This window comes from Sphaeramia orbicularis, chromosome 15 (genome assembly GCF_902148855.1).
Source record: "Sphaeramia orbicularis chromosome 15, fSphaOr1.1, whole genome shotgun sequence".
NCBI lineage: Eukaryota > Metazoa > Chordata > Actinopteri > Kurtiformes > Apogonidae > Sphaeramia > Sphaeramia orbicularis.
This window is the reverse complement of record NC_043971.1, coordinates 2,013,935-2,040,097: the sequence shown is the minus strand read 5'-3', so window position 1 is coordinate 2,040,097 and position 26,163 is coordinate 2,013,935. Positions and strand designations below refer to the sequence as shown.

Sequence of the window (26,163 nt, the reverse complement as noted above, 5' to 3'; positions counted from 1 at the left end):
ACAGAATAATATATAAATAATGTCAACTCCAAACTTTTCTATATGTTTTAGAGCGAAAAAAAAAAAGTAAATTTACATTATGAAAAGGTTTACATCTACAAACTATCCTTTCAGAAGATGTGAACAACATGAACAAACTGAAAAAATCAGTGTACAGTGTACAGTTACGTACAGATCACAGTGGATCTACAAACACACAGAACAGTTAATAACAGGCAGAATATTGTTAAAATTGTACTTCTCTTAAAACATTTCAGGTTGTTTATATTTGTTCAGGTTATTCACATTTTTTGCGAAATTATACTTTGTTTTAGTGTAAATACATGAAAATATTTACATTTACAAACAGAAACATTTGGCGTTGTCATTATTTCTGTGTTATTATGATCGTATGTTACTGGTCTGACCCATTTGAGATTGAATTGGTCTGAATGTGGAACCTGAACTAAAAGGATTGTTCATATTTTAGTGTAATTTTTACATTTCACAAATTCATCCCCAGGGCCGGACTGGACCCTTTGGAGGGCCGGATTTGGCCCCCAGGACGCATGTTTGACACCTGTGTTTTAGAGCGAAAAAAGTTAAATTATGTGATGAAAATGTTGACATCTACCAGCTATTCTTTAAAACAATATGAATAACATGAACAAACTGAAATTTCTTAAGAAAACTAAGTGTAATTTTAATAATATTCTGTCTCAGTTTATCATTTACACATTAAATTAAAACATACAGTGGATCAACGAATACGCGAAACATTTAATAACAAACAGAATATTAAAATTACACTTCAGATATTTCAAATGTTCATATGTGTTCAGATTTTTGCGTTTTTGTGAAATGTCAGTTTGTTTAGTGTAGATACAGTAAAATGACATGAAAATGTTTACATTTATAAAGGAAAAAATGTGGATTTGTGAGTAATTATCGGTTATTCTGATAGTATTTGACTGATCCGACCCACCGGAGATTAAATTGGTCTGTTTGTGGAACCTGAACTAAAAGGATTCATATCTTCAGTGTAAAAACTGCTGCCATCAGGCAGGCAGTACAGAGTGCAAAAAACAAAAACAAACAGACTCAGGAACAGTTTTTATGCTAATGCTATTTGTGCACTGAACTCAGTACACAAATAATTTTAGTCTTATTTTAAATCTGACAGTTTTTTATAATGCTCTTATACTTGTTGGTTCAGTTGGTGTATGTTGTTTTTATATTATTTATTTATGTTTTAAATGCACTTTAAAGGTTTGCACTTTCAGTTTCGTTGTCTGTACAATGACACTAAAGACTATTCTATCTATTCTATTCTAATTTTTGCATTTGACAAATTCATCCCCAGGGCCGGACTGGACCCTTTGGCGGGCTGGATGTGGCCCCCGGACCGCATGTTTCACACCTGTGGTGATCTAACTAATGTGATCTTCCTTCCTGCCGAACTTCTGCCAGTCAGTATTCTCAAAATATCATGGACCACATCTTCTTTATTCTTATTTAACTCTTTCAGTGCCACGGGCCGATCAGATCGGCTTTGGAGAACACGCCACATTTGTGTACAAACAAACCATCCACCCCCATTTCTTTCTCACATTTCGATGACGTTCTTTCTGTGTCCCCCTTTTGAGACCAAGCAGACGGGAATTTGAGGTCACGCGACCGAATAATATTTTTATATCTTTTTAATGTTTCTTATTCTCTGGTGTTTCATCAGAGGGAGCCCTCCATGCCGGGGGGCGGCTGTGGACTCCGGGGGCTGTGGCGCCTTCTCTCACTGGGGTCCGCTCCTTTCTGGTGGGTGGGGGTCCCAGTTGGCCCTCTCCCACTAGTTGGGATGCGGGGCTGTGTTGCTGGTGCCTGGTCGCCGGGGTCGGCGGCTGCCTCCTGGTGCGGATGGCTCCCTGAGACAGCGCCTCCTAAACTGATGTTTTACTTTTACTTGTACATTTTTGTTCTGGTCTACCCGTGCTCAGTCAGTCTTCTTAAGTATGTGTGAGCTTGTGGGTTTGCATGTATATGTGTGTGTGTGTGTCTGTGTGTGTGTATGTGTGTGTGTGTGTGCGGGTGAGTGGGTGGGTGTGGGTGGGGGGCGGTACTGATTTTTAAACTGATATGTAAAGCACTTTGTGCTACAGTTTTTAATGTATGAAAAGTGCTATATAAATAAAGATTATTATTATTATTATTATTATTATAAATTATGCAAATTACGGTCAATAATGAATCGGCTGCGTCTGGTGCGTTTTGAATCTAATCAGCAATCGGTCGGATGTTACCGAGCGGTTTCCTGCAGGATTCTTCAAATATTATAAAACGACGCGGAATACTGAAAAACGGCCAAAATCTGTGGCACTTTTAAGGCTTATTAGCCCCTTAACTGTCTGGGACTTAAAGAGTTAAAAACAAATGAAAAGGACTTTAATTTATGAAAAACTGTTGTGTTTTATACCATTTGATTTTTTATTTTAATTATATCAAATTTTCATTCTTTTTTTCTTTTTTGTGTGTTTAGTTTATTGGTTTGCAGAGGTGTTTATTTATATCAGCCTTTTTGGCTTCTAACCTCTCCTGCACAACGGTGTTACTTGCATAATTCTTTTTTTTTTCTTATTGTTTGTGATGTGCAAATAAATAAATAGATTCCATTATGTACTGTAACATTTTTAAGAACAAGACAGTCCGTGTGAGAAATGAGCACTGCCACATTCCAAACAGCCCACTGCCTCCAGCCTCCTCTGAACCAGATCCAGCGGTGGTGGGCCGTCACATGTCTGATCTGAGGCAGGGCAGACGGACCTGGGACACTCAGACGGACAGCCCACTCCAGGGCTGTCAAACATGTGGCCCGGGGGCCAAATGAGTCCCACCAAAGGTTCCAATCCGACCCCTGGGATGAATTTACAAAGTGCAAAAATTCCAAAGTCTTGAATTGAATTAAGCGAAAAAAACAAAGTAGCTTGAATTAAGGAAAAAAGCTTGAATTAAGAAAAAAAAAAAATCTTCAATTAAGTAAAAAAAAAAATCTTGAATTAAGCCAAAAGAAAATCTCAGATTTAGCAAAAAATGTTGAATTAACTTCAATTTTTTTTCATTGTTTTAGTGCAAAAAATGATATTAAATTATGAAAATCTTTCCATTTCCAAACTCTCCTGTACCAATAAAATGTGACTAACCTGAACAAATGTGTCCAACCTGAAATGTCTGTATTAAATTCAGTCCAGTTTGAACTCTTTTCTTCCTGTTCCTCAGTGTTTAGTGTCTTTGGAGATCTGATCCAGAATGCACATGGACTAATGAGAAGTGGAGGAAGAAGACTGAGAAAATTACACTGATTTTTCTGAAGAAATTTCAGTTTTTTCAGGTTATTCACCTTTTTTGTTTGGATAGTTTATAAAAGTAAGTATTTTCATCACTTAATGGGGTTTTTTTTGCACCAAAAACAAAGACATAAATTTGCAGTTGTCATTATTTATAGGTTATTCTGTACAAAAGTAATCCGATACAAATGCACTGGTACCACTTGTGTCCGTGTGACATTCCCAGTTCAGTGCAGCAGGTACGAGGAGGAGGAATAATGTGTGTGAGTGTGAAGAGTGTGGAGATGGAACCAAGAAATGAGGCTGATCACAGTAAGGCTGACTGACAGTAGCGTTCAGACACAGACAGATACAGACGCAGCCTTCTGTCTGTAATCTGAGTACATTCCATCTGTTTTCCAGCTGATGGAGGATGAGTACCCAGACACAGAATACCAGCGGGAGTACGGAGCGGTGCGGACCGCCGCCAGCGGAAGTGCAAACCAAACTGATCATTCATTTGTCTGTTCTCTTCCTGCTGAAGCTAAACTTTTAAACCTTACAGAGAAAACACTAACATTAGTATCACAGTAGTGTTCCTCTGTCGTCTACAGGTTTGTTATTACTGACTTTCTTCTTCTTCTCATTAAACTTTCCTCTTCTTCGAGGTATTTGTCCAGTATGGTTAATTCAGAGCGGCGCCCCCTGGTGGATTAATGGACAAACGCTCATTCCAACACATTAAATGTCAGCAGCAGCACTTTGTTCCAGTCAGACTAATGACAACGACAATAAAGCACATTTACAAAAGGAACTAACAACTGGAATGGGATTATTAAGGACTAGGATCAGTACTCGGTATCGGCAAGTACTCAGATGGAAGTACTCATACTTGGTCTGGAAAAAAGTGGTATCGGTGCATCCCGAGAAAAAATGCTAAATAAAGAAGATAATATGATGATAAATGGTGATAAATCACTTAAGAAATGTTAAATATGGAGAAAAATCCCTTTGGGAACTGACACGACAGTAACACTGGGTCTGTGTGGGTCAAACTGTGTGTCCAGAAACATGGACGTCACACATGAAAGAGTTCAAACCTTCCTGTTGAAGCACTGAGCTGGTGTTTATGTCAAAGCTCATGTTCTCCTGAATGCTGCCACTCCTCCTCCTCCTCCTCCTCCTCCCTCTCCTCCTCCTCCTCCTCCTCCTCCTCCCTCTCCTCCTCCTCCTCCTCCTCCTCCCCTCCCTCTCCTCCTCCTCCTCCTCCTCCTCCTCCCTCTCCTCCTCCTCCTCCTCCTCCTCCTCCTCCCTCTCCTCCTCCTCCTCCTCCTCCTCCTCCATTAGTCAGTTCTGTTCTTTCCTGACATTCAGCAGCTGCAGTGCATGACTTGAACTAAATTGGCCAAACCATGCGTCCTAATTTAGAGGAAGTTTAACGATAAAGAAGAGGAAAGTTGGACTGGGTTTGTTTCCACAGAAGCCTGTCATTCATTGGCCCGTGGGCCAGTCGGCTCCGCCCACTCACCGGGTGTCTGGCCGTTGCTGTAGGTCAGAGGCAGAGTGTGCGTGGAGTGGACCTGGCTCTGACTGAAGCCGCCGGCGTTCTGCTGCTGTCCGCCGTGAACCGGCATCTGGCAGAACTTGCCGGTGAAGTTGGGCGGGCACTGACACTTGTCTCTGGCGCTGCACTTCCCTCCGTTTATACAAGGCAGGTGACACACCACTGAGGACAGAAGAAGAAGAAGAAGAACACAGGATGAGTTCAACACATGTTCAACACATTTGACAGTAATTGGAATGGAACCAGATGAACATTTCATATCATGGTTATTGTGACCAAAATTATCACAGTTATCATTATTACCACAATATTGTTGAAATTGTGCTCAAAATGTTCAAAAAGTATTGATACACACACTGAAAGAATTTAACCAAGTTGTATTTTGGAAAAAAAAAAAAAAACAACTAAAAAAACAAATAAAATAATAGACCCAATGTCCCTTCTGTGTCAGAAACATTCCAATATTAACCCTTAGTGGTCTGAGTCTATTTTGTCTGTTTTTCAGTCCTTTTGATTTGGCCTTTATATACTATATAAACAAATGTTTACTATACCCATGTTTGGATCTGTTTGTTCAGCACAACTTCATTTATATCATCTGTCTATTATTTTTTCACTTTAAGCTACTATAAAAATATAAAAGGACAGAAAACACACACAAAAGAAAAAAATCCGATTTGAAAAATGTATATAATTTATTGCATAAATAACACACAGATGCTTAATGAACCTTTTCACAGACTTTAAAAGTGAATATTGGTTCCAAATATTAGGTATAGAAAATTAAAATTGTAATAAATTCAAACTATACTCAAATATTTGACATAAAAGCAGATCTTTACATAGGGTTTTTCCTCTAAAAGTGCGGTAATCAAACACGGTTATCATGAGAATTAGAACTCAAACGGTAATACTAACCGTCTGCGATTTTACTGCAGTTAATCATTATACTGGTAATCGTTACATCCCTAGACAGTAATTAGGCCCATGGATGTCAGCGTCAGATCGGAGCAGCTCCAGCTCTGCTAAACATCGTTGGGAAAAAGTGAAACACAGGTTGTTTTGGATCTGAGTGGATTTGTGTGGTGCACCCGTTTACATCCACACCAATACTCCCATCATTATCTGATTTCTGGAGTTATTAGATTAAGGAATTTAACGATTACCGATATAACGATAAACCGCGGTAAAATTCCTGATGGTTTGTATTACATTTAAATTCTAATTATCATGATAACTGTGTTTGATTACCGCACTTTCAACTCAAACTTTATCTGGAAAATGGTCAAACAGTGTCCACAAGGTTCCATCTTTAATGCACATCTGTATATTTGATATTTACATGTTAATATTGAATGTTTCTGCAACAGAAAGTAGATTGTGCCAATTATTTTATTTGTTGTTTTTTTGGTTTTTTTTGTTTCTCTTTTTTTCAAAACACAACTTGGTTAAATTATTTCAGTGTGTGTATTAGTACTTTTTGAACATTTTGAGCACAATTTCAACAATACCGTGATAATAATGATAACTGATAATTTTGGTCACAATGACCATGATATGAAATTTTCATATAATTACATCCCTAATCAGATTATTATTGATCATGTAAACAGGATAATCTGACCATCTTTATCCGAGAACAGCAGTAATCTGATTATAAGAAATCAGATTAACACACCTGGATTTGTCCCCAGTACTCCCATGTCTTCACACATGTATACAGGTTAACCGATTTATTTTGGGTTTTTTTCCATCTGTGTAAAAATAAATCTATATAAACTGAAGTTATGCAGCGACACCGTGAACCGAAGGAAAAAGATATACAAACAATGAAATGAAATGAAAGATAGCAGCAACATGTGACCTATTTTGTAGTCTTATTAGCTCCTCCCACATTAGGACAGCTAATGCTGACATCGTAGGCGTTGCCATGGTAACAAGACAAGACCAGATGTTTTGAAAATGACAGGAAGTGCACGTCTTACATCATAACGTACGAACGTACTCTGAAAAAAATCAAATAATGGACTGAAACACGTAAACCAGGGTTTTAAGATTATCGCATTTCTGAAGTGACTGTAAATGTGTCACATCTGATTACGACAATTATGAGATTAGTCCCAGTTATCGGATTTATACAGTCATGGAAACGGGCTCAATGTTGAAATCATCACACTGAACTCTGCAATAACAAACCACATGTAATAATTACCTCCGCCAAGGAGGTTCTGTTTTTGTCAGTGTTGGTTTGTCTGTCTGTCTGTGTGTGTGTGTGTGTGTGTGTGTGTCTGTGTGTGTGTGTGTGTGTGTGTGTGTGTGTGGTGTGTGTGTGTGTGTGCAAGATAACTCAAAAAGTTATGGACGGATTTGGATGAAAATTTCAGGAAATGTTGATACTGACACAAGGAACAAATGATTAAGTTTTGGTGGTGATGGGGGGGGGCACTGATCTGCCTTGGTGGAGGTCTGCGTTCTCCGAGTGCTTTTCTAGTTAATAATGTGCGATAATGAAAAATCAACAATAATTAATAATCACAATCAACATTGTGTAATAATGGAAAACACCAATGTGTAATAACCATAATCAATAATGTGCAATAACCACTGTTCTTCCCTCTCTGTCACTAGGTATGAATGTGTGACTGGACTGAATGGGGGGGGGGCAGGTTCAAAGATCAGTGATAACAATATATTTAAAAAGCACTGATCTGCCTTGGCGGAGGTCTGCGCTCTCTGGTGCTTTCTAGTTGTTCAGGTTTTTTTGCGTTTTTGTGAAATGTCTGTTTTAGTGTAGATACAGTAAAATGACATGAAAAGGTTTACATTTATAAAGGACAAAATGTGGATTTGTGAGTCATTATGGGTTATTCTGATAGTATTTGACTGATCCAACCCACTGGTCTGTTTGTGGAACCTGAACTAAAATGATTCATATCTTTAGTGTAATTTTTGCATTTCACAAATTCATCCCCAGGGCCGGACTGAACCCTTTGGAGGGCCGGATTTGGGCCCCAGGATGGATGTTTGACACCTGTGATTTACATGATCAGTGACTTAAATATAGGAAAATACATGATTTACACTGAAAAAATAAACAAAATACAGAGGATAATATTATAATAAATGGTAATAAATCATTTAAGAAAGGTTAAATATAAAGATAATATTTGGCAGAGCCACAAAAGTAACACTGGGTTTTTACAGGTTCGTGTTCAGTTAATGACAGATTGGACTGAAAAAGACAGTTTATTCAGTTTTCTCTGTTTTTTTATATAATAACCTTCAACTTTAATCTGAGCTTTTATGAACATCTACATGATCAGTGAATTAAAAATAGGAAAATACATGATTTACACTGAAAAAAAGAAAAATACGAAGGATAATATTATAAGAATGGTAATAAATCACTTAAGAAAGGTTAAATATAAAGACAACAACATTAAAGTAACACTGGGTTTTTATGGGTTTGTGTTCAGTTCATTTGAAGCGCTTCATAAAGTCGTTCATCCACAGCGGTGCGTCCTTTTCTATAAGCTCATCCCATGTTTCAGTGGTACAGAAGCAGCTATCTGTAAAACATGACATTTGAATGAGCTGACCCAAAAACAGGCCTGTTCTCAGCTCCATGACCGTGCATTCCACTTCCATTCCACTGCTGTGCTCTTCTCTAAACGCTGTAATGAGTTCCAAAGAAATGTAAAACACGTTTCCAGACACAGACAAAACACACACATGGTTGGAAGCTGCAGTGGACGTACACATCCCCCGGCCCTCGCTGATTCATGTCTTCTCTCCTCTAATCTCTCCATTCCAAAGACACTTCAGTTTCACAGCGTCTGCGAAGAATTAACCCAAACCTGGGAAAGGGAAAGTGATCGTGCTCATGAGTCACAGGTGAAAACTGCAGCAGCCGGTCCTCACCTCATTCTCCTGCAGTTATCTCCTGTGTGTGTGTGTGTGTGTGTGTGTGTGTGTGTGGGGGGGGGGGGGGGGTCACTGCACCATTTTCCTTATGAGATAACTGTCCACACCAGCAGCCCCCCCCCCAACTGTACTTCCTACCAATCATCCATTACACTGACACAAACACATACATACAACCAAGGTTATTATCGTTAGCGAAAACGAACAAAATGACCAAAAATAAAATTGAAAAAAAAAACATTTTTGTTAACTGAAATAAATAAAAACTATAATTAAAAGAAAAAAACGATATCACCGCCACAATATTACTAGCAAATTAGGCAACTGGTATTATTATGATATATTTCTGTATTATTACAACAGTTCTTATTTTCCCCCTCACGCCCCCTCGTCCCCTTTTTCCTACCGCCCCTAACCAAGAGATACTGTTTAGTTGCTCTTAACATTTCTGATCTTTTTCATTGTAATATGATGTTGTCGTTGTTGTTTGTCAATACTCTGTCATTGTTGCTGTTGTTGTTTTTGGTTTGTTTGTTTATTTGTTTGATTTTCCCTTTGTTTATGTGTTGTTATTTTTCTGTCCACATTGTCTTAATTATCACTAATAAAAAAAAAAGAAGAAAACAGAAAAAAACTAACTGAAACTGTATCGTGTGTTTACAAAACTAACTTAAAACGGATAAAAATTATGGATAAAATTCCCTTGGTTTTCGTCTTTGTCAGTGTTAATATAGAATAGAACATGTGAACATTTTATCTCAGATCAGTGGAAATAACAGAGGTACAGAAGTCTGGAGGCCAACAGTGAAAGGATGGAAAGTTTCAGTAACATTTTCATGTAAGTGACGTTGTGTATGGATCTCACCCCCACCTACATTAACCCCTAAAAACTGCAACAGCAGGGCTGTCAAACCCATTTTCTTCTGTGGACCACATTCAGCCCAATTTAATCTGAAGTAGGCTGGAACAGTAAAATAATAATATGATAGCCAATAAATAATGACAACTCCAAATTGTTTTAGTGCAAAAATAACATTCAATTCTGCCAATATTTACATTTACAAACTATCCAAACAAAAAGGATGTGAATAACCTGAAAAAAATGAAATTTGTTAAGAAATATAAATACAATATGCATCACAGATCCGATTTTACAAAGATAGAAAATATTCAGTAACAGGCAGAATATGGTTCAAATTGCACCTAATTTACTTCAGACATTTTAGGTTATTCACATTTTATTGTTAAATTATAGTTTGTTCATGTAAACATTTTCATACAGGGTGGGGAAGCCAAATGTACACTGAACATTTAGTTGTTTTTTCTCAGCAGACACTACGTCAGTTGTTTTGAACCCAAACATATACTGACGTCATAATCATACCTAACACTATTATCCATACCTTTTCACAAACTTTTGCCCATATGAGTAATCAGGAAAGCAAACGTCAAAGAGTGTGTGATTTGCTGAATGCACTCGTCACACCAAAGGAGATTTCAAAAATAGTTGGAGTGTCCATAAAGACTGTTTATAATGGAAAGAAGAGAATGACTATGAGCAAAACTATTACCAGAAAGTCTGGAAGATACTATTAAAGAAGAATGGGAGAAGTTGTCACCCCAATATTTGAGGAACACTTGCACAAGTTTCAGGAAGCGTGTGAAGGCAGTTATTGAGAAAGAAGGAGGACACATAGAATAAAAACATTTTCTATTATGGACATTTTCTTGTGGCAAATAAATTCTCATGACTTTCAATAAACTAATTGGTCATACACTGTCTTTCAATCCCTGCCTCAAAATATTGTACATTTTGCTTCCCCACCCTGTAATTTAATGTTTTTTGCACTAAATCAAAGAGGAAAAATGGTGTTGTCATTATTTATATATTATTATGATGTTACTTTTGAGTTTGATGTCCTAACTTGCACTTTGTAAATTCATCCTGCGGGCCGGATTGGAACCTTGGGCGGGCCGGTTTTGGCCCCGGGCCCCATGTTTGACACCTGTGTGCTATACGGAATGTATCCATGTGTTTGTGTCTGTGCTCAGTCAGAGCCACCCTAACCCCACCCCCAAATAAAGGGTCCAGGGTAACCTCAATTATTTCTTTGAATAGGATGGAAGATAAAATATATGAAAAAAATGAAACTAAAACTAAGCATTCAGAAAAAAATGACAACTAATAAAAACTAGTAAAACCTGCTTTAAAAACGAATTAAACTAACTGAATTAGAGAAAAAAAAGTCAAAACTAAATAAAACTAAACCATAATTAAAAATCCCAAACTATTAGAACCTTGCTTACACCCCCCCCCAGCCCTTCAGTTTTGTACTCCTGTGTTTTTGTGTCAGTTAACGTCATGTCCTGGTTTTACTCTGCAGCATGTCGTCATAAAAGCCGTCGGTATCATTTGCTACGGTCCAACTGTGTTTTTGACCTCTGACCCCTTCCCTGGACCACCCCATCCTTCAGATGTTCATGTGTCTTCATTGGTTCTGTTATCAGCATCGCTCCACTGCAGTTTAAACTCATGGGGGGGGGGGGTGTTACCCATTTCCTGCTTTCATTGACCTGTAAGTCTAACCCATAAAAGCCCAGTGATACTTTTGTGGCAGTTCCAAAATATTTTCATCTTTATATTTAACCTTTCTTTAGTGATTTGTCATCATTTATTATAATATTATCCTCGATATTTTGCTTTTTGTAGCTTTTATTCCCACCCGCAGTCTCAGGTCATCTTCATCTGTCCAGCTCACCCTCCCACCTGCCCGCTGGACCACCATGGGGTCCAGAGCGTTCAGACCGCTCAGCCCCCCCGCCTCTCGAAGGCCCTCACTGAACACATAAAAAACTCTGACTCTATTACCACCTTCAATCGCAGCTTAAGACTTATTTATTCAGACAGGCCGACTCAATTCCATAATTTCATTTTTATCTACTGCCATTTTATGTACCTATGTGTTTTATATATGTATATGTGTAGTTTTAATTGTGTTTTATTTTATTTTTAACAACATTGTACGGTGACCTTGAGTGTCCTGAAAGGCGCCTATAAATAAAATGTATTATTATTATTGTTATTATTATTATTTATAACTTACTGGCTGGTTATTACGTTATTAGCCTGGTAAAAAAAAAAAAAAAAAATTCTTTGCAAATGTAATAACTGAGCCAATAACGTAATCAGTTATAATGTTATTGGCCAAAAGCTATTACGTTATTGGTTTAGGACTTTATTACATTATTGGCCAGATATTACATTATTAGCCTATTACATTTTAAAAATACCAAATTTATTACATTATCGGCCATTATTACGTTATCAGTTGTTATTACATACTGGCTTCTACACCTGTCTAATAAAACCAATTCTGATTCGACGTCCTGGACAGTAACGCCACTGGATTTAACACCACTGCTTCAAACTACATCACAACTCTAATGCTGCCTTCACATGCTATGGGAATTATGGCAAATACTAGTTCATCCAGAAAACTGCACATGAACGCCCCCTCATGTCCTATTGCCACTAAAGAACTGGGAAAAATTGATCAACGAGATGAAACTAACCTTTGACCTTTTCAACACAGCGGGGAGAAACGAGGGATTCATGATAAACAGTGCTTTTTTTTAATGTTCTGCTGCTGTTAGGGAATGACTTTGCACATTTATAGCATATACAACTTGCAAAAAAAGCTACAAAAACAGAATACTGTATCAGATGAATTATCACCTCCAAAACTGTTTGATCCAAACAACAGATCAAGATAAACTGTGTTTCAGCCATTTTTTCATTTCACTACGACAACAAAACCACTTGAACACAATGCAGTCGGAATTTTGAATTCACTAGTGCACAGGTGTCAAACATGCGGCCCGAGGACCAAAACTGGCCCACCAAAGGGTCCAGTCCGGCCCCTGGGATGAATGTATGAAATGCAAAAATTACACTAAAATATGAGCAATCCTTTTAGTTCAGGTTCCACATTCAGACCAATTCCATCTCCAGTGGGTCAGACCAGTCAAATACTATCATAATAACACAGAAATAATAACAATTCCAAATGTTTCTGTTTGTAAATGTTATGTTCGAGTACAGTTTGTAGATGTAAACATCTTCATTACGGAATTTGACTTTTTGTTTTTTACTCAAAAACAGAGAAAATACTTTGGAGTTGACATTATTTCTAAGTTTTTATCCTGTCATTTACATTATTTTACTGGTCCAGCCCACTTTAGATCGTAATAGGCTGAATGTGGAACTGAACTAAAATGAGTTTGACACCCCTGCACTAGAGGAAAGGCTCATCTTGCCGGCAGCACCTGAAGGCATCATAAGTCCTGGAGGTTATGTAAGACTGTGAAGTGTGTCATCTTTAAATAGAAGGAATCACTGCTCAAGATGAAGTTTATATTTGAATAGAACTCCTAAGGTTTCCCATCTGGCACCTCAGTGTTTCGATGGGTCGGCTTTGCCATTTGCCACTCAACACAAACTTATAACAGTCACCAGCAGAACAAAAAAATAATGAAAGCAAAGTGAAAAAACCATCCAGATGTTTCTCTGCAGCCGACAGACATATTTTCAGCAGTCGACGCATATAAAATCAAAGGCATGTCAATCAGTTTGCCAGAATACTTTCCCCTAAATAAAGCGCTCCACCTGTCTTTCTCCTTTAAGCTGACCAGCCCGCCTTTCTACACTCAGCTCATCTCCCATACCTCCTAAAAAAACACAACAAAAAACCCACCCAAAAAAAAAATTCAATTTGTTCTAATCCGACTGTAAATGATTGGATATCGTCTGGACTGCAGCTGACACAAATGAGCTGGCAGCTCCGAGCATCTTTAATAAGGGAAGCACGAGCCCAGGGCCAGAAAGTTCTCAGCACTTGGCCGGCCGCTGTGTTCACCTGGGAGAAAATGTGCCAGAGGAGCTGGAAAAACACCACTTCAGTTCACTGTCCCAGGGGCTGCAGGGTCCACACAGCGCAGGCCCAGGCATTCACACTTACAAAGAAAAAAAAAAAAAACAACCCTCCCCATGAATCCAAAGTCATTCCAAATACTTTCTACAATCAAAAACCCCTCATTGAGCGATAAAGACGTTTTCATTCCACCTTTGACACGACCGCACGAAGCCTAGAACATTATTGAGTATTTGACCAATAGACTCATCTGTTTTCATATAGCAGAGTATCATGATGTCACATGGTCAGTAAACACACTTAGAAATAGGACTGTTAGAAAATATCGATTCTGTAATATATCATGATATTTCATTTCACAATACTGTATCAATATTAAAAAGTACTGTATTGATATTTTTAGGTATTTATTCAAATGCAGATATTGTGGAGGTTCAGTTTACTTTTTTTGCTTTTCTTTTTTGTTATATTTTATTTATTATTATTTAACACACTTTTATTAAATAATGTTAGCTCCTTTGTTGGGATTGAACTCAAATCCTGTTCTGATGTTAGTTGTGAACTAATAGAATCTGAACATTTGAACAGGATCTGAAACTGGAATGTCTGTAAAACAGAATTTCAGTTTGAACACAGTTTGAACATTTGGTGATAGAACATTAGATCCTGTTGGGATCAAATAAAAATGTGTTTAGTATTTGTGCAGATTTCTGGTGTAATTCAATTCTTCAAGGAAATAATAATTTTTTAAAAAAGAAACAAACAAAAAATTGCCTTTTTAACAGCATCAGGATATATCACAATATGTCATATCATGACACTAGTATTGTGATCTGTATCGTATTGCAGATTCTTGCCGATACACAGCCCTAACTGTGACTGCATCCTGCAACATTTAACAGGAGTGTGATTTGTTGAATGAAATGTAAACTGGCCAAACAAAACCTGATGATTTTTCCCCCGTATGGGAATAATAGTGGATGTGCCAAACCTATCTGCACCGTTTTCCTTAAATACATTCTGCAGCGGCGCTGCTGCTGACTCCTCAGCACTGCTGCTGCAAGAAACAACAAAAATTTTGAAGTAACATGATGTGCAAAAAGCCCTGCGATGAACTGGCGACTTGTCCAGGGTGTACCCCGCCTTCGCCCCTATGTAGCTGGGATAGGCTCCCAAGCGACCCCCGTGACCCTAGTGAGGATAAAGCAGGTTCAGAAAATGAATGAATGAATGAATGATGTGCAAAATTTTATTGCAAATCGTTAGCCCCTAGTTAACCAACTTGGCTAATGCTTTGGCGTCATAACCAACCAACTTCCCCCCTCCCCCCTCTGCCTACGCTACTGAAGCCAATGATCTGGAATCCATACAGAATGGAACAGAAACACTGTAGAACCATGCACATACTGTAGTGGCGTTTTCAGACCGACAGAGAACCGTGCCAGTGCCGGTTCTGCACCTAAACTCGAAACAACCGCCATGTTCACACTGAAAGTCAGAGCGTTCAGGAACTGAATATTTGACCAAGAAACCGAGGTTGTAACATTCTGTTTGCATTAAATAAAAACCATCTTTTGAGAGTTCTGTGTCCTCTTTTTTGCCGCTCATACATCCTGTTGCAGACTTGCGGTTTTTCTTCTACAACCTATCCCATCATGCGTCAGTTCTACTACATCTACGGTAAAGTGTCGAGGGACAAAACAGTAGCAATGAACGCAGATCGTTCATGGTCAAGCACTTTGGTTCCCAGTGGAACTGGTGCTGGAAGCGGCTCTGACACTGGGCTGGCCAGTCCTAAAACAGCACCATGCTCCACTGGGTCAGTCCACTTCTGCAAGTGCTGATACCGTTCAAGAACATCTGTGTAAAACTGAGGACCATCTTTTGGAACAACTGGAACACACAACAATTCCCCCTGGGGTTAATAATGTATTCTGGTTCTAGTTCAGCCTCAGTAGGATGTGCTTTCAGAAATAAATATACTGTAATACAAGACACTAAAAACATCCACAATGCATGGCAGACTTTTATACTTCCTCCAATCAGGTTAAATACAGAAGCAGCTGATAAATCATCAGCAGTCTTGTCTGGTGGACTCTGTATCTGCGTTATTGGCTTCCATGTCACAGTGGCTGTGGGCACATCTGAACATGTCCACCTCTTCCTTCCATTGTGCTCAGAGTCGACACTCCTCCTTCCAAACCTCTGTCATCAGGCCGTGTGATCAACAAGACACATGTGATGATTGCATTCTGACTGTGACCTTTGAAACTCAGCCGAAATAATGCAAATAAACTGTCAAAAATAAACTGGCCCAGGTCTATGAGAGAGATGAGAAAGAAGAGGAGGAGGAGGAGGAAGAGGAGGCGGAAGAAGAGGAGAAGAGGAGGAGGAGGAGGAGGAGAGAGGAGGAGAAGAGAGGAAGAAGAAGAGGGACAGAAGAGGAGGAGGAGGAGGAAGACGAGGAAGAAGAGGAGGAGGAGGGAAGACGAGGGGAGGAAGACGAAGGGAAGAAGAGGAGGAGGAGGAAGAGGAAGAGGAAGAGGAGGAGGAAGAAGAAGGACGAAGAGGAGGAGGAGGAAAGGAAGAGGAGAAGAAAGAGGAGTTGGAGGATGACGAACGAGAGGAGGACGGAAAAGGCAAGAGGAGGAGGAAGGCGGAGAAGAGGAGGATGATGAAGAAGAGGAGGAAGAAGAGGAGGAGAGGAGGATGACGACAAAGAAGAGGAGGAGGAAGAGGAGAAGGAAAAGGAGGAGGAGGAAGAAGAGGAGGATGATGAAGAAGAGGAGAAGAAGGAAGAGGAGGAGGAGAAAGAAGAGGAAGAAGAGGAGGAGAAGAGGAGGAGAAGGAAGAAGAGGAGGAGGACGATGAAGAAGAGGAGGAGGAAGAAGAGGAGGAGGAAAGAGGAGGAGAAGGAAGAAGAGGAGGAGGATGATGAAGAAGAGGAGGAGGAAGAAGAGGAGGAGGAAGATGAGGAGGAGGAAAAGGTAATTGTACCTTTTTTTAACACTAAAACAGAAGTGTGCAGTTTTCTGTCTTTACAGTTATTCTGAACAGTATTTTCCAGCTCTGACCCACTTCAGACTGAACTGACCCTAAAATGACTTTAACATCATTGAGCTGTTAATAACTTCAGTGTAATTTTTACATTTCATAAATCCATCCCAGGGTCTGCATTGGACCCTTAGGTGGGCCGCTTTGGCCTGGGGCCGCATGTTTGACAGCTGTGGCATTAGAAGCTCCATTCGGAGCCCTGCTGACCGCTCAGCCTGTCTGTACTGGAGGACCACATGTGAAGACACACCGGCTTTGTCCTCAGTCTGTTCTGGAGCTGAATGGCAGCTGGACTCATTTCTTACTAATACCGCTCCAAACTGATGATTTCCTGCTGCACCTCTGAAAAGTAAACAGCACCTTTTACAGCGCTCTGAGATCCTGTCTGGAAAACCATCCTCATGCACCAACCTGCTTCAGCATTAGTTCACAGCCCAAAAAACACCTCTGACCAACTGTAGCTGTATGAGCTCAGTGTTCAGGACCATCTCAGCAGAAACAGAATCCACTCACAAACATGTTTTCATTAGTGTTTCATCACATGAAAATAAGAGTTGTGGTGTTCTTGTTTCCTTAACCCTCGAAGACTCAAACAGCTACTGGCACCCTGCCTCTGTCCATGTTCACTAGGTTTGTGGTTTTGTGTGTGAGATAAAATAAAAGGAGGGCTCAGGCCAGACTGAGCTCATGAAATGGTGTTGTATGTGACGTCAGTTCTGATGGCATTGCTATACCTGTGCATTTTCCACCTTTCACATGTTATTCAACACCATTTGATTGTGTGTCAATTTATCCAAGATCTGCAGTTCATTTAACCCAAACCCTCAGTGCCTGGTATTTGACCGCGTCGATTCAGGTTGGACAGGGGGCTGATAACAGCGTGAACATACACACAGAACACTTATAATGTGTACAGATAACATGCTAATTAAAAGTGGTGTGTATATTTATGAGAGTCCTGATATCACTAGGGATGGGAATCGTTAAGAATTTAATGATTCTGATTCCATTATCGATTCTCTTATTGATTCTCACTGGCTGAGGGAATAAAAGAGTACAAACGGGTGTGTTTGCATTAACTGTCTTTTATATTTCCTTCTGCACAGAAAATAGAACATATACAATATGTACAAATAATAATAAAGATGACACCAGGCCTGGTTCGGGGGGGGGGTGTTAGCGGGATGCCGTGAAAGTGAAACTCCAGACTCTTTACTAATTCCCTCTATTGCCACTTTTCTACTACGTGGAACCAGTTTGACTCAGCTCATCTCCCGTTGTTGTGCACCTCATTTCCTTTCCCCTACCTTCGGAAAATTGTATTTGGGTACGACGTGTGGTGCCTGCACCGGAACCAGGCCCGGTGTTCACTCTGCTGCTACATTCACAAGCGTCGCTAAGTAGAGAATCAAATCCATGACATTCCTGTAAATGAATCACATGTGGACAAATGTTTGAGCAGACTGGAGGGATTCCACCTTTAGAAGAAATGGAAGCTTTGACAGTGTTCAACTGGACCTGCTGTGGTCTGTGTGACCTGCTGTGGTCCGTTTGGACCTGCTGTGGTCTGTTTAGACCTGGTGTGGTCTGTTTGGACCTGCTGTGGTCTGTTTGGACCTGGTGTGGTCTGTTTGGACCTGCTGTGTCTGTTTGGACCTGCTGTGGTCTGTTTGGACCTGCTGTGGTCTGTTTGACCTGCTGTGGTTTAGCCTGCTGTGTCCGTTGGACCTGGTGTGGTCTGTTTGGACCTGCTGTGGTCCGTTTGGACCTGGTGTGGTCCGTTTGGACCTGCTGTGGTCCGTTGGACCTGCTGTGGTCTGTTTGGACCTGCTGTGGGTCCGTTTGGACCTGGTGTGGTCTGTTTGGACCTGGTGTGGTCTGTTTAGACCTGGTGTGTCCGTTTGGACCTGCTGTGGTCTGTTTGGACCTGCTGTGGTCTGTTTGGACCGTTTTCTGCCTCAACACCAATGTTGGCTAAGTTCTGACCAAACAATGCAGCATACATGTGACGTCATCGTGCATGCACAACGAAGGCAGAATCGTTAAGCAGGCAGGCAAACGATTCCAAGGAATCTAGCTACTGGGAACCGGTTCTCAAAAAGAACCGGTTTCTCGATTCCCATCCCTAGATATCACGATGCTCAAGCTGGATTTGTTTTCCATCAGCTTGGTTCCAGGAAAAGGGCTGTTTGACTGGATGGCAGGACTGTGGGGTCTGGTCCGAGGTCTTCCTTCTCCAGACTGTACTTTTATTTGTCATGTCAGTGTCGGCGCAGCAGCAGCACACGTACAGGTCTGTTCCTGTGAACATGTGAAAACCAGCCCTGTGGTCATCAGAGCGTCTGTTCGCTCCACGCTGGTCCCACTCTAACTCCACCTCTACTCATTAGTTCAGCTGAGTCACGCAGGAATTCACCTTCTGCGCTCGTCCCATGTTTTCTGCTTGTGTCAGACGCACCGACGTGTTCGGTGTTCGGACAAAGCAGGTTTCAGACACAGTTTACCGTCCACGTCTGCGCAAAACATTAAAGAACACCCACGTCATGTGCTCCATTACACAGAAGCTGCTTCATGACTTCCACTCCAGTCACCCACATTTCCTCCAGTTCAGATTTACTCTGTGAAGGGAACCTCTTCCAATCCAAAGGATCCAGATTTCTAAAGCAGACTGCACTAACCTACTGACAGATTTATATCTCTATGCTTTTCATGCTTCCATCTCAGGGCAATATAATACCTTATCCATAACTAGTCAGATGGGAATATCGATTTAATTCCTGTGTGTCCAGGGAAAACGTACCAGACATGATCAAGCCACCATACTTGGGAATCTTTAAGCCAGGGGTGTCAAACTCATTTTAGTTCAGGGGGCCACATTCAGCCTAATATGATATGAAGGGGGCCGGACCACTGAAATAATATAAATATAGAATCAGAATTTAGACATAATGTCATCTCCACAGTTTTCCCTGATGTTTTTGAGTGAAAAAAGTACAATTCCATAATGAAAATCTCTCCATCTACAAACTGTACTTGAACGTAAGCATGAGCAAATAGGAACAAACCTGAAAATTCTGAAGAAAAATAAGTGCAATTTTAACATATTCTGCCTCAGTTTATCATTTATACCATGTGCATCACAACTTACAGATCACAGTGGATCTACAAAAAACACAAAACATTTAATAACAGGTAGAATACTGTACAATTCCACATACTTCTCTTAAGACATTTCAGGTTGTTCATATTTGTTCAGGTTATTCACATTTTTTGTAAAAGTCTAGTCTGTAAATGTAAACATTTTTGTGTATTTTACTTTTCTTTTTTTCACAACAAAACCAAAGAGGGAAATTTGCAGGTTTTCATTATTTATCGGTTATTATGATAGTATTTTGCTGGTCTGATCCACTTCAGATTGAATTGACCTAAAATCATGTTAACATCCTTGATTGTTCATATCTTCAGTATAATTTTTGCATTTCACAATTCATCCCAGGGGCTGGATTGGACCCTTTGGTGGGTCGGATTTGCCCCGGGCCGCGTGTTTGACACCTGTGCTTTAAGCGCTCTAGTATCTGACAAAGTTAAATAGTTTGTTTACTATGGCGATGAGGAAACTAAACTAGACTGGGTTAAACACTCCCACATTAAACTCCTTAAAGTGCATATTTTATCCAACAGCCATAAGACTGCTTAAAAAAAGTTGTGGGGGTGAAGTGAAACAAGAATGTGCAATAATAGGTGCAATAGTGACCCCTCCATCGTGCAGTATTTCTTTTGTTATCTTTACTATTTATTTATTTATTCATTTTTAAGTATTTTATCATATATATGGGTTGTTTTTAGTTTGTGTTTAAGATTTTTTCCATGTTTTATTTCATGCTGTGCATTTTGCTATTTTCGTTCTGTAACAGCATCTGGGATGTTCTTATTGAATGACAATTAATAAATCTGAATCTGAATCTGAATCTGAGTGCACACGTAAACTCCGTTTGTAGATTCAGAACTGGAGACTTGTGTGAGATACAGCAGCAAATACAACTCTGACATCATTGTCAACATAGAAATGTGAGGGATGTCCTGATCCGATCTGAAGATCTGGAATGTTTTAGAAGATCAGATTGGATCGGATTTAGTCGCGTGATCGGGCCAATCCAGTTTTCACACGAGCGTTCAGCGTGGTTCCGCTTAACGGCGCAGAAAATAAAACAAAAACATCATGCAACATGTCCGCTGTGTGGGAATACTTTTCACTGGAAAGCAATGAAAGTCAAGAAGCAACTTGTAAGATGTGTAAACTGGGTAAGGAGGGAGCACCAGGGCTGACTGTTAATACAACCAGTTAGATCTGTCACAAATAAAAGTATCACAAGACCGAGTATGAGAACTATGAGAGGCTGCAGCGAAACTGAATGGACAAGAGAATACAAGGGTTAGTGCTTACCTGATATTTTATATGTACAATCTAAGTTATCCGATTGCTTGATTATTATTATTTTTTTTTAATCTTATTTTAAAAGTTTTTGGGTTTTTTCTTTTTTTTTTATTTTTATAAGAGGTATAATAAACCACAAATACTGGATTGGACTGGATTTAGTTCTTTACATGACCTGACTCAGTGTAGTGTTTTTTGTAGAACAAAAGCGTGTGTCTTCCCCTCCTCCCCCCTTCTCCCCCCCTCTCCCCCAGTCTCTCTCTATCTCTCTCTCTTTTTCTTCTCCTTTACTCTCTCTCTTTAACCCTCTCTCTCCTCCTGTCACTCGTCCATCCTCCTCAGTCTGGTTCTGCTCCAGGTTTTAAACCTGTTAAAGGTACTTTTTTCTTCCACTGTCTCCACTCACTAGTGTTTACTCCTGGAGGATTCTGTTCGGTTTCTGTAAATTGGCTTAGAGTCTGATTTGGACCAACTCTATATGTAAAGCGTCATGAGATAACTTTTATTATGATTTGGTGCTATATCCTACTACAATGGATGTTCTGTGCATCTTTGTCCGGTACGTCTTTGTCCGATCGATGTTGCAGCTCAGGAGTGCGTTTGCACGGGTTTTCCTCAGCCTTCACAGACCAGATCACCACCAAATGAATACAAACATTACCTGACTATCTACTACGCACACTTTTATGTCCGTATTCAAATGTTGTGAGGTATGCTGGGCAATTTTAGCCTCTCATGCTATTGTACAATAGCACCATGGGTACAATGCCGCTAGCAAATAAAATTTTTGATTGAATTTGATTTGAAAAAGCTACCAGCTGGTACCAGCTGTTCCTGCCGTTCAGAGTTAATTCACTTGTTTAGGAGTGGAAATGGGATGGAGAGCGATACAGAAAGATGAGTATGGCAGGGTTAACCCTAACCCTGACTTGTCCGGTCCTCAGTGACATTGTCAGGCCTAAACAAGTGAATTAACTTTGAAAGGCAGGAGCAGCTGCCATGGATAAAGAAATGAAACTGACATGGTGTCCAAAGTATTCATGCTGTAACCTCGCAATTTGGTGGAAGACCAGATGGATGCCCATTGGCCCCTCCCATTGGCCCCTCCCATGACCTTTGATTGGATTTAAATCCCAACGCTACTTTGCACAAACCAGTTTTAACTTGGATTGTGCAGTTTTGCCCCTGCTCACTCATGCATGAAAACCTGGGGTCTGTAAATTTGGACGAATATCCACCAATCCCCTACCTACTGACGTCCAGAAAAGAAAATTCCAAAAATTATCAAATGCGGAATTGGGGGTAATTTTTAAAAATGTAATTTTTTTTTTCATACACCCTGTATTGTCTATTTTCAGTTCAGTTCCACATTCACCCCAATATGATCTCAGGTGGACCAGACCAGTAAAAGAAGAACAGAGAAAAAAGAAAAATGACATTATGATAATGTTTACATCTACAACATTTCCTTAAAAATCTGAATAACATGAACAACTTGAAATGTCTTAAGAAAAAACAAGTGCAATTTTAACAATATTCTGCCTCAGTTTAACAGTTTATCATTTATACATGTGCATTATATCTTATATTACGATTACAAATGCACAAAACATTTAATAACAGGCAGAATATTGGTAAAGCTGCATTTGCTTCTCTTAAGACATTACAGGTTGTTCATATTTGTTCAGGTTATTCACATTTTTTGTAAAAGGATATTTGTTAATAGAAACATTTTAATGTAATTTTACTTTTTTACACTACAACAAAGATAAAATCTGCAGTTGTCATATTATAGGTTATTATGATATTGTTTTACTGGTCTGACTCAGTTGGGATCTAATTGCCCTGTGCATGGAACATGAATTAAAATTATTTTAACATCCTTGATTGTCCTTGATTGTTAATATCTTCAGTGAAATTTTGCATTTCACAAATTCATCCCAGGGGTCGGATTTAACCCTCTAGTGGGCCGGATTGGCCCCAGGGCCGCATGTTTGACACCTGTGCTGTATTAGATTGGTACATCCCTATAAGTAAGGTAGTTTACTCAAAAAGACACAGCTTTTTAGGTGGTTGGAATATGAAAAATCCCTGTCATCTCTGAGCACGTCCACTATGGGTACAGTTACATGATGTTTTTTTTAAATCCAATTTATTTTTCCAGAAGAAATTAATTCGGAACTAAAGTATTTTCTCTTCTGTTTCCATGGAAATGTTAAACCCGAATGAACGTTTACATGAGGTATTAATGAGGTAGATCAGTGAGCACAAGGGTTTGTGCTGCAGTGCTGACGTTGCCTTGTTCTGGCAGCCCTTCTGTTAGCTTAGCTTAGCATAGTCACTGCATTTCCATGGTCACATGTACAAGTGATTTTGCGAAATCCGATTCTCTCTAATTATTTCTTTAGATCTGCGACTTACTGCACTCATACAATCTGTGGACTGTTGTGTTGACGGAAGTTGGAAAATCTTTTTGTTGAAGGGATGCATGCGCTAAATTAGCTTTGCTTTAGTGTTTTAGCTTTGCATTAGTTTTTATTTCCCAGATTTTCTTCCTGCAGTAAGTCACATGACCATGATCTGAGCCTCAGTTTGTGATCATATTGACCCCAGCGGACTAAAGGAATGATTAGGGAGAACTGAATTTTCCAGAATCACTCCTAAAATACTACAAATCACCTCTAAAAGCCTGGCTACGTCTGAGCAGAGGAACAAAGCCATTATGCTAAGCTAGGCTAAGCTAAGCTAACGTTAGGGCTGCAGTTCAAACTGTTTGTCCCACTTGTGGAACTCATTAGTTCAGGACAAATGAATGAATCCAAAGCCAGTGTTGAACTGTTCCTTCAGGGTTTTCCAGGCTGGTAGATCCCATCAGAATATTCCACTGGAACGCTTTGGGAAGACTAGACTGCAGTGCAGATTCTTCCACCAGCGCAGAATGTGTGCGTCATCGCCACAGGACAAGACACTGAGCATGTGCAGAATGGAAGGAATAAAGTCCAAACGGAATAAAGGCTTTACATGTCCAGGAAGAATTTAGACCACAACTAAAAGAGGATTAAACCACTGACTTTAATCAGGTTTAAATTTAATCTGAACTTTTCTTTTTCAACTGGAATAAGGTGTTTACATGGACATCTGAAATAGGATCGAACCTTTAATCAGATTAAACCAGGAATAAAAGTTGTCATGGAAGCACACGCTATGACAGATGTTCAGGTAGAGGTGAGTGCAGGTGCGGCCTGTAAACTGGACTTACCCACTCTGAAGTTGGGCGCTGTCAGGGTGTCGGTGGCGTGGCCGTTCTCACTGATGATAGTGGTGGTGTTTCCCAGCTCACAGTTGTTGTGGCATCTGCCTCCTATGCAGGTTAATTTGCAGATGGTGGGGGTGAAGACCACTTTGATCCTTCCTGTATGGTTCCCAACTGCCGCCGAAAACATGGTACAAACCAAGAGAAGTGGGAGGAAGCACACAGGCACTCGGATTACACTTTGATCCATTGAGGAAAAAAAAAAGTTAAAAAAAGTAAAACCCCTTCAAGTTCGAGCTCGTCACACACAAATGGCGAGTCTCCAGTCAAAACAAAGACGACGAAAAAATGTTCAAAGTAATTTCAAATATGAAAAAAAAAGTGGTAATTTGTGTCTCCTCCCTGCACTTAAACACTTGAAACTAGCCCTGTCTGTCAGACTCTCCTCCTCTTCCACGGCTCCTAAATCCAGTGGCGCCTCTGAAACGTGAGCAGAAATTAAGGAAAAAAAAAAAATGAGGCAGAGGGAGAAGTCAGCAAACAAAACTCTGGGAAGTCTTCCAAATCCTCCTCATCAGTCTGAGAGGTGGATGTTGGCGTCTGCCCACAGCAGACCCACAGCGTTCATGCCACCTTCAGCCTTCTGCGCTTCCTTTCCTCCCTCTCCGCTTTCCCGTTCATTCTTTGTCCTCTCGGTTTTTTTACTCTGACAAAACTGGGCTGTGGGAGTTTATCACCTAAAATTAAAACTCCAAGCCCCGGAGATTCTTTGTGGCAAGTCCGTACAGAGATCAGGAAGAAGCTGCGTAAGACTGAAGCTTATCTGAGCGACTCATGTGTGACTCCTGTTTTCCCCCTCCCTTTATGAAACCAGCCGCGGTACACTCACTTATTATAGTGATGACACCTTCAGGGGCTGTATTTTAGTTTAGTTTATTTTAGTTTAGCTTTACAAGTACAAAAGCAGCTTTATTTTTATGCACTGACTACTTTTACGTCAGTCTTTATTTAGTTTCTGTGCTTCTTTGAGGCATTATGAGAAAAGCCTAAGCGACAGCATCAGAACAAACCCTGCACTTCACTGAATATCCACTTAAGGCTAGAGCTGTGTATCGGCAAGAATCTGGCGATACGATACTAATCACAATACTAGGATCACAATACGATATATCACGATATATCATGATACTGTTAAAAAGGCCATTTTTTTGTTTGTTTCTTTTTTTGAATGATTATTTCCTTGAAGAATTGAATTACAGCAGAAATCTGCACAAATACTAAATACATTTTTATTTGATCCCATCAGGATCTAATGTTCTATCACAAATGTTCCTGTGTTCAAACTGAAATTCTGTTTTCCAGACATTCCAGTTTCAGATCCTGTTCAAATGTTCAGATTCTATTAGTTCACAACTAACATCAGAACAGGATTTAAGTTCAATCCCAACAAAGGAACGAACATTATTTAATAAAAGAGTGTGAAATAATAATACATAAAATATAAACAAAAAGAAAAACAAAAATGAACCTCCACAATATCTGCATTTGAATAAATACCTAAAAATATCGATACAGTACTTTTTAATATCGATACAGTATTGTGAAATGAAATATCGCGATATATTGCAGAACCGATATTTTCTTTCACCCCTACGCGGTACACTCACTTATTATTGTGATGACACCTTCAGGGGCTGTATTTTAGTTTA

General features: G+C 39.7%; 1 protein-coding gene across 3 annotated transcripts in view; it reads right to left on the bottom strand.

The window, feature by feature from the left end:
- LOC115434568 (latent-transforming growth factor beta-binding protein 1) overlaps positions 1-24,823 on the bottom strand; it is a 110,862-nt gene extending 86,039 nt beyond the window's left edge. For all 3 annotated transcript variants that reach the window (XM_030156602.1, XM_030156603.1, XM_030156604.1), the window contains exons 1-2: positions 24,461-24,823; positions 4,822-5,019 (exon numbers count right to left, since the gene is read on the bottom strand). In XM_030156602.1, the coding sequence (XP_030012462.1) occupies positions 4,822-5,019; positions 24,461-24,704 (442 nt within the window). In that variant the 5' untranslated portion in view covers positions 24,705-24,823. The remainder of the gene's footprint in view (positions 1-4,821; positions 5,020-24,460) is intronic.
- Between the last annotated feature and the right edge of the window lie 1,340 nt (positions 24,824-26,163).